Below are 9,556 nucleotides of genomic sequence, written 5' to 3'. Positions count from 1 at the left end.
CCTTGGGCCTGGTTCCCTCATTAGGAGTCAGCTCCCGGCTGCTGCGGTGACTCACGGTGGCAGCTCAATAAGCCCAACACCCCTCATGACTCACGGGTCAGGTGAGAGGAGCAGCAATTCTCATTTGCATCTGCATTTTTACACCTTCCCGGGCTCTGATTGTCCTCAGCAAAGAGCAAAAGCAGCCGCAATCAACTCAACACTCAGGGCCTTGATGGGAGAGGCTCCAGGGGAAAAGATTCTCCAGAGGAAGAAAAAAATCCATCCTGCAGTGCTTCAGAATTCTTAATAATTCCAGACCTGCTCCTAAAAAAAGGGAAGCTTATCTCCAAGCCCACAGCCCGGCTCGATGGGTGGCCAGAAGGGCCCAGAAATTCCGAAGCGGTGCTCTCTCGGTGAGAAAAATTAAAACTTCTCAGTCTTCTCGCGCACAGAAACAAAGATCCCCCCTGGCTCTGCAATTCTTCACCCACTCCTCGGCCAAACTATTTCTCAAAGCAAACCCAAGCACCTCCAGCAAAGATTTCTGTCTGAAAGGTCTAAAAAAGCGTTTATTACCCCAAAAGGGAGGTGCTGCAGAAATATTAAAACCCAGCAACGCTTTCTCAGGGAATTAATTTCCTTCCTCCCTGTGAAAAGCCTCGAAGTTTCCCCGTTTATCTTTACCCAAAAAAAAAATAAATCACACTTTTGGGCGATGAGTTCTTGCATTTATCTGCAAGAGAAACCAGAAGGGAACTCGGGATTTCAGCTGGAATCCAAGGGCCGAGGCGGTTTGAGGGATAATTTCTTTAGTCCCCAGTGAGGGCCAGGCTGGACCTCCAGGGCGGGCACTGCTCCGTTCTGCTGGGAACCGCACGGAATCGCATCCTTTTTATCAGATTAGCTGCGAGCAGCAGCCTCAGAGGGCTGATCGAGATGAAGCATGGCAAGAAGAAAATTGAAAATTACGTCGGGAGGAGGATGGATGCCAGATTGATGGTCCCTCAGGTCGGGTCGGCACGCCGCCATGACGGCAGAGCGGAGCACGGGTTTGCGACAAAAAACGGGAATTGTTGGGTTAAAAAACGGTTTTACTGGGTAAAAAACGGGAAAATTGGGGTTTGGAGCAAGCTGGGAGAGTGGAAGGGGTCCCTGTCCATGGCAGGGGGTGGGATGGGATGAATGAAGGTCCCTTCCAACCCAAACCTCACCAGGATTCTGAGATTCTCTCCTGGCTGAAGGGCCTTTCCCATGTGAAGAAATCTCTGTACAAAATCTAAATTAAATAATGATTTGCCCAAAGAATAAAGCCTCCAGAATCCCATTTGGAACAAGGGCTGAGAGAGGCAGATCCCAGGGCCCTGCTGAGCACAAAACAGGGAAAACACTCCCACAACTCCTCACAATCTCTGCTGGAAGTGGCAAAGGAGCTGAAACCTCCCAGGATTCTGAGATCCTCTCCTGGCTGAAGGGCCTTTCCCATGTGAAAGTTCCCTCTGTACAAAATCTAAATTAAATAATGATTTATCCAAAGAATAAAGGTCCAGAATCCCATTTGGAACAAGGGCTGAGAGAGGCAGATCCCAGGGCCCTGCTGAGCACAGAACAGGGAAAACACTCCCAGAACTCCTCACTCCAGCCCCTGCTGGAAGGAGCTGAAACCTCCCAGGATTCTGAGATCCTCTCCTGGCTGAAGGGCCTTTCCCATGTGAAAGAATCTCTGTACAAAATCTAAATTAAATAATGATTTACCCAAAGAATAAAGCCTCCAGAACCTCAATCAGAGCAAGGGCTGAGAGAGGCAGATCCCAGAGCCCTGCTGAGCACAGAACAGGGAAAACACTCCCAGAACTCCTCACAATCTCTGCTGGAATCGGTGGAGGAGCTGAAACCTCTCCACAAAAAGAAATAAATTCGACCTTGACTGCTCATTTCAAGTGTCACTGACCACCCCAACCAACGCTGCAGCCACGTGGGGCAACGACCCAGCTCCAGCAGCAGGAGAAGCACCAGCTCTGATTCATCTCCAAGCCCATCTTCTCCAACCCGCAGGAAAATGCAACTCCCGTGACTCCCACAGAACTCCATTTACCGAGCACTCGGCGTCAGTTTCATGTCACAAATCTAAAACAAACCTTTATTTATCTGCTGAAGAGCCCACGCGCTGCCAGGGCAGGCTTTTTTGTCTGCTCTGACTCCGCCGGCTCCTTTTGGGGTTTAAAATTGCCGTGGCAGAAATAGTTCCCTTACAATCTGCAGAGCAAAGGCCAGGCTGCTTGAAATGTTATTTTAATATAAAATCAGCTTAAGACACCTGCAGCAAAGGGGAAAAAAAAGAAATAAAAAATGGACTTCCCACACTGTGAATCACAGCAGAAATTGGAAAGGACAACCTGCAACCTTCCTTTCCCTGAGGAGCTGTGTCCTTCAGAAACTCTTTGCCCAACTTGTTTGATATTTTATCTCCGTAAAAGCCACTTGGAAAGAGCAGCAGGGAGCTTTTTGTTCGGTCTTTGAGCGACGAGAGGTGGGGAAAAAAGGAAAAGGGAAAAAAAAAAAAGAAATAAAGCAAGGAAAAGCAGCCAAAGAGTTTGGTGCCCTCCAGAGGAAAAACCAAATTAAGTCGCAGCTTTGAGATACAAAGGGTGTCAGATTTGGGTCTGAAATCGCTTCTGGTGGAGATCACAGTTCTAAAATCACTTCTGCTGGAGATAAAAGTTCTAAAATCCCTTCCCTGGGAGAGAACAGCTCTAAAACCACTTCTCTTCTCAACAACAACATCACAAATAAAAACCCACCACCACAAGGCAGCAGCAAACCGAACCCACCCCAGGCGGGGACGCACATTTGTTCCACAACAACCCCAAAAACACCAAACCTCTGCTTTTTTTTCTTTTTGTTGATATCCAAAAAGCAGAGAAAATTCAGTATTTGAATGGATGATGAGATTTTTTGGGGCTGGAAGGGGCCGGGAGCGCTGACGCTCTGCGGGGCTGAGTCATTCCTGACGTGCCAGCTCCCCCTCCCCAGCTGCAGGGGATAAATGAAGAATAAATCCCGTGGCCGCCGCCTTCGTCACAACTCCGGAGCGAGGTGACGAGGCGTGACGGGGCTGGCTGACACGCCAAAAAAATCGGGGTGGGGTGGGGAGGAAAAAAATTTGCATTTTCCTGCCTTTCCAGGCAGTTTGTTGCTGCTCTGCAGAGCTTGAAATATTCTGTGCCCAAAAATTTACTTAGATGGACGTTCGCTTCAAAAATAGGATTAAAAAATGAAGTATTACACCCCAAAAAAAAATTAATTATATGATTAAAAAAATGTAAATAAATTTTAATAATAAGAAATTTAGTTCTCCTGGGTGTTTTAAATGAATTAAAGTCTAGAAGGAACTCCCCACCTGACGGCCTCTGCCACGCTGTTGGAAGTGTGACCCGACAAGGCGTCGTGCAGGTTCCTGATGAAATAATCTCTGTAATCCTCAGGTAAAGCCATGAAAGTCCCACCCATCACGATAAATTCCACTTTGTCCACGCTGTGACCCAGCTGCTTCAGCTGGGAAATTCAAAATATCAGGGGGAAAAAACCATCAGTCAAGGATTTATCTGGAGATTTATTGATTTTCTTGTGCTGTGTTTCAGTCTTTTGTTGTTTTATTGATGAGAAATTCATGTTTTTGTGTGGGTTTTTTATAATCACTTCCCCTTGCAAAAAAATCCCCCCAAAGTTCTTTTTTTTCCTCTACTTTTTTGCTCTTTTTTTACTTTTTAACTCTACTCAGTGCAGGTATTGGACCCAGTGTGGAGGATTTTCCTGAAAAATCAGAATTATTTGGGTTGCTGGTTCCAGTTGGAAACAACATAAATTTGGCCAAAAAGTCAAATTAAACCTCCTTGAACCTCTTTGAATCCATGTAGAACAAACTCTCCTTAAAACCTCCAGGGAGAAAAATACTGAATTCATGGAGAATTTTCCAATGGATTTGGAGATAAAGAGATGAATATAATAAAAATTAAATAAATTATAATTAAGCAAATAAGTATTATTATTTATTATTTAAATTAATATTGATTTAACTGATCACAGCTCAACAGGACCCAGAAACTTTTCACATCCAGCTCTCCAAGAAACACCCAAATAAAGCAATTTTGGAATTATTATTAAAAATCAGGTCTTATTATTCTTTTGGAATTTTTATTTATTTATCTATTTGCTTATTTATTATTTTGGAATTATTAAAATTTATTTAAATTACTTAAAAATTCTGCACAGGAGAGATCTCAGGAGAGGTTCAAAACTCACCACTTATTTAATGGAAATGAGAGCAGGAAAATTGAACATTTAATATAAATATCTATATATATATATTATTTATATATATATATTTATATATATATTTTATATTTAAATATATGTATTTATATTTTTAATATATAGTACATATTATTACATAATATGTATTACATAATTTTAATATGTTGTATTAATATATATGATATATTAATATATATTTAAGCATTGTATTTATATATAAATCCTATATATTTATAATAAATATAAAAAAAAACAAATAGAAATAATTCTCTCTCCTTTTTTCTAATTTTAATTTTGATTTATTTTTAATTTTGAGGAAAAATGTACCTGCTCCACTCTGTGCCTTGTCTGGAGGTAAGGATCGTACCGGGCCCGGATGGCCCTCATGGATGTTGGCTGAAAAAAAACACCAAAAAATCTCATTTTACAAACCATTTTTCCCCCTAAAACAGCACAAAAGAACAAAATCCAACTTTCAGCATGCTGAAAACTTTAAATCCTGACTGACCCAAAGCCTCCAAATCCCCAAACCAAAACTGTAAAATTGTAAATACGAATTTGGCTCCTTAAATTCTTAAAAAGAAACAATGTTGTTCCCCTCAGATGGCCTAAAAACACCAAAATTATTCCATTTTTAGTGTTCCCTCTAAACTCAGTCTGGGCTTCAAATATTCTCTAAATTAAACTTCCTCAACTGAAATCCCCCAAAAAACTAATTTTTCCTATCCCCAGCTATTATTAATAATAATAAATAAATATAAATATAGATATAAATATAGATATAAATATAGATATAAATATAGATATAAATATAGATATAAATATAAATATAAATATAAATGTAAGTATATAGATATAAATATAGATATAAATATAAATATAGATATAGATATAAACACAAATATAAATATAAATATAAAAAAATAATAACAATAATAATAATAAATTAACAAATAATAAAAGCTTATTAACAATATTTTTAAATAAAATATTGTATCCTGGATTCACTTGGTACTTCCCATTTTTTTTTTCCTTATTTCCTTCACGAGACAAAATTTAAATTGCTGAAGTAAAATTCCTATTTGAGAGGAATTTTCACCAAATTAATCCAAAATTGGATTTTACCTCATTTCCTTACTCACATCCCTCCCACAGCTTTGAGTTTTTTGGTTAAAACCAGTGAAAATAATTCAATCACAAAGTGATTTTAAACTTTCTCCAGCCAGAGGGGAGGAAACGTTTTGGAAATGTAAAAAATCATATATAAAATAAAATATATAAAATAAAAATAGAAAATATATAAAATATCTGGAAATGTAAAATATAATAGGGAGGGATCACTGCAGAAAAAAAGGGAATTAATGTCATTTCAGAGCCATTAACAGATAAAAAATGGAGACTTTTATACTAAAATTTATACTTTTCTCAATCCTGTAGGAACTGGATTAAAACCACATCTCTGCTCCAGGGTTTGAAAACCTTTCTTACATTATAATTTTAATTGTTAATTGTAACTTGTTAATTATTTAATTGTAATTAAGAATTTTGCTCCTAGACCTCGAGCTGCTTCAGAACCTTTGAAGTTCATGAAAATCTGGTTTTATTTTGTTTTTTTATTTATAAAATTTTGGTTTTATTGGTATTTATTTATTTTTTGGGTTTAATTTTTTGTTTTTTGTATTTATTTTTTGGGTTTGTTCTGGTAAATAAAGAATAAAGCCCGGCCTAAGGCAAAGCTGGGTTTAAGGAAGGCTGGAATTCCCATCCCTACCTCGTATCCTGTGTAGGACTGGGTGGAATATTCAAAATCAGAGTCAGGACCCCCTGGGCAGTACCTGAAAGATAAAAAATAGAGAAAACAGGGATTAAACTCTCAGAATTCCAAGGATTTCTGTGATATCCGGGAATGCTGAGCCCAGCTCACAAACAGCGCGAAAAAAAAGGAATTTTATTTAATTTTTTTTAATTTTATTTTTTAATTTTTTAGATTTTTAATATTTTATTTTTATTTTATTTTTAATTTTTATTTTTAAAATTTTATTTTATTTTTTAATTTTTATTTTTATTTTAATATTTCATTATTTTTTTTAAATTTAATTTTATTAATTTTATTTCATTTTGACCAAAATGGGATGTTCCAAAACCAGCTCAGACCTGGCAAAATCCTTAAATCCACCTAAAACAACCCAGTGAGAAGAAAAATCCATTTTCTGGAAGCAAAACCCATGAATATTTTTAGGATGCTGCATCATTTTAGGGAGCAGCCACAAAATTTTGGGGAGGCAGCAGTTACATGCGGATAAATCGATTTTTTTTAAAAAAAAAGTCACAATTTCAGTGTTTTTTGTGATTCTCTAACTTTATTGGAGGCAGAATGTGATTTTTTTTGGGGGCATGGAGAGATGTAAAATTGGGATATCCACCCATTTTTCCAGAAATTTTGGGAATTTAAATATTTTGAGGGTGAGAAAGTTTGGCTGAGTTGTTTTTTTCCCTGAGTTTGGGGATGTGTTATGGAATAAACAGAATATTCAGAGATGAATTTAGAGAATTCCAGAGAGAAAATTCTAGAGGGAATTTTCCTGATGGAGCAGATCCCTTTGCTTCCCAGGATAATCCATTTATTTCCTCCCTCAGTCATCTGCCATCGTTAATTAAGTTAGTTATAAGTTAATTATTGAATCTCCACATTAATTTGCTGGCCAAGGGTTGGTGCAGCCCAAGCTGGAAAAGCTCTCAGAGGAGCTGAAATAAAAACAGAGTGAAATTCGTGGATTTGTGGTGGGAAATGTTTGGAAATTTTGGTTTTTTAAATAGAAATAAAATGTATAAAATTTATAAATATAAATTAAAAACAGAGAGATGGGAAAAAAACAACCAAGGTCAGATTTCAGGTGAACAGAGCTGAAAGGAGGAAGAGAATTCAGGGTAAAATTCAGTTTTCAGGTTTTCAAATTCAGGTTTTGAATTCAAATTTCAAATTCAGGTTTTCAAATCTCAAATTCAGGTTTTCAAAATTCAAATTTTCAAATTTCAAATTCAAATTTTCAAATTTCAAATTCATGTTTTCAAAATTCAAATTTCAAATTCAGGTTTTCAAATTCAAATTTTCAAATTTCAGGTTTTCAAAATTCAAATTTCAAATTTAAGTTTTCAAATTTCAAATTTCAAATTCAAATTTTCAAATTCAAATTTTCAAATTTCAAATTCAAGTTTTCAAACTCCAAATTCAAGTTTTCAAATTTTCAAATTTCAAATTCAGGTTTTCAAATTCAAATTTCAAATTCAAATTTTCAAATTTCAAATTCTCAAATTTCAAATTTAAGTTTTCAAATTTCAAATTTCAAATTCAAGTTTTCAAATTTCAAATTCAAGTTTTGAAAATTCAAATTTCAAATTCAAATTTTCAAATTTCAAATTCAAGTTTTCAAATTCAAATTTTCAAATTCAAATTTTCAAATTTCAAATTCAAGTTTTCAAATTCAAATTTCAAATTCAAGTTTTCAAAATTCTAATTTCAAATTCAAATTTTCAAATTCCAAATTCAAGTTTTCAAATTCAAATTTCAAATTCAGGTTTTCAAATTTCAATTTCAAATTTTCAAATTCTTAATTATTAATTCATTATTAATTATTATATTTAATTAAAATAAATTGCTAATCAGCTAATTGCCATTCACATGGAATGGTGGCTTTGGGTCATGAGAGGAAAAGGTTTTGTCCTTTTTGGCCGAATCACCCCAATAAATCTATGGGGCTGAATCACCCCAATAAATCTATGGGGATGAGTCACCCCAATAAATCTATGGGGCTGAATCACCCTGATAAATCTATGGGGCCAAATCACCCCAATAAATCTATGGGGATGAGTCACCCCAATAAATCTATGGGGNATAAATCTATGGGGCCAAATCACCCCAATAAATCTATGGGGATGAGTCACCCCAATAAATCTATGGGGCTGAATCACCCCAATAAATCTATGGGGCTGAATCACCTCAATAAATCTATGAGGTTGAATCACCCCAATAAATCTATGGGGATTAATTACCCCAATAAATCTATGGGGCTGAGTCACCCTGATAAATCTATGGGGCTGAATAACCCAAATAAATCTATGGGGCCAAATCACCCCAATAAATCTATGGGGCTGAATCACCCCAATAAATCTATGGAGCTGAATCACCCTGATAAATCCATGGGGCTGAGTCACCCCAATAAATCCATGGGGCTGAATCACCCCAATAAATCTATGGGGTATAATCACCCCAATAAATCTATGGGGATTAATTACCCCAATAAATCTATGGGGCTGAGTCACCCCAATAAATCTATGGGGCTGAATCACCCCAATAAATCTATGGGGATTAATTACCCCAATAAATCTATGGGGCTGAATCACCCTGATAAATCTATGGGGCTGAGTCACCCCAATAAATCTATGGGGCTGAGTCACCCCAATAAATCTATGGGGCCGAATCACCCTGATAAATCTATGGGGCTGAATCACCCCAATAAATCTATGGGGCTGAATCACCCCAATAAATCTATGGGGATGAGTCACCCCAATAAATCTATGTGGCCGAATCACCCCAATAAATCTATGGGGCCGAATCACCCTGATAAATCTATGGGGCTGAATCACCCCAATAAATCCATGGGGCTGAATCACCCCAATAAATCTATGGGGCCAAATCACCCCAATAAATCTATGGGGCCAAATCACCCCAATAAATCCATGGGGCTGAATCACCCCAATAAATCTATGGGGCTGAATCACCCCAATAAATCCATGAGGCTGAATCACCCCAATAAATCCATGGGGCTGAATCACCCCAATAAATCCATGAGGCTGAATCACCCCAATAAATCCATGAGGCTGAATCACCCCAATAAATCCATGAGGCTGAATCACCCCAATAAATCTATGGGGGAAATTCCAGGCAGGAATTTTTCCCCAAACCCACCCTGAAGCTCCCCTGGCCCAGCCTGAGGCCGTTGTTCCCTTTGATCCCGTCCCTCATTCATCCCCCCCTGGAGCAGCCCCTGGGGGCCAGCCCGGGCACATCTGGCACATCTGGCACATCTGGCACATCTGGCTGCCCATACTCACACACAGATGTTGCCCGTGAAGTTGATGTGGGGGCAGCGGTGGGGTTTGCACATCACGGCCACCACGGCGATCTGCCGGAGAAATCGCAGAAATTCCCGCTGAAATCACCAAAATCCAACAGTTTCCTGCAGGGCTGGGGCTGCTGGGGCAT

At 37.9% G+C, this 9,556-nt stretch overlaps 1 protein-coding gene across 3 annotated transcripts in view; it reads right to left on the bottom strand.

The window, feature by feature from the left end:
- ELP3 (elongator acetyltransferase complex subunit 3) overlaps nucleotides 1-9,556 on the bottom strand; it is a 48,079-nt gene extending 38,523 nt beyond the window's left edge. The window contains exons 1-4 of one of the 3 annotated variants that reach the window (XM_033513130.1): nucleotides 9,406-9,556; nucleotides 6,065-6,128; nucleotides 4,621-4,689; nucleotides 3,380-3,534 (exon numbers count right to left, since the gene is read on the bottom strand). In XM_033513130.1, the coding sequence (XP_033369021.1) occupies nucleotides 3,380-3,534; nucleotides 4,621-4,689; nucleotides 6,065-6,128; nucleotides 9,406-9,458 (341 nt within the window). In that variant the 5' untranslated portion in view covers nucleotides 9,459-9,556. The remainder of the gene's footprint in view (nucleotides 1-3,379; nucleotides 3,535-4,620; nucleotides 4,690-6,064; nucleotides 6,129-9,405) is intronic. The other 2 variants (XM_033513131.1, XM_015623090.3) reach the window with 2 other exon arrangements.

Source organism: Parus major, chromosome 3 (assembly GCF_001522545.3).
Source record: "Parus major isolate Abel chromosome 3, Parus_major1.1, whole genome shotgun sequence".
Taxonomy (NCBI): domain Eukaryota; kingdom Metazoa; phylum Chordata; class Aves; order Passeriformes; family Paridae; genus Parus; species Parus major.
The sequence above is the reverse complement of the archived record's forward strand: the minus strand, read 5'-3'. Positions and strand labels throughout refer to the sequence as shown.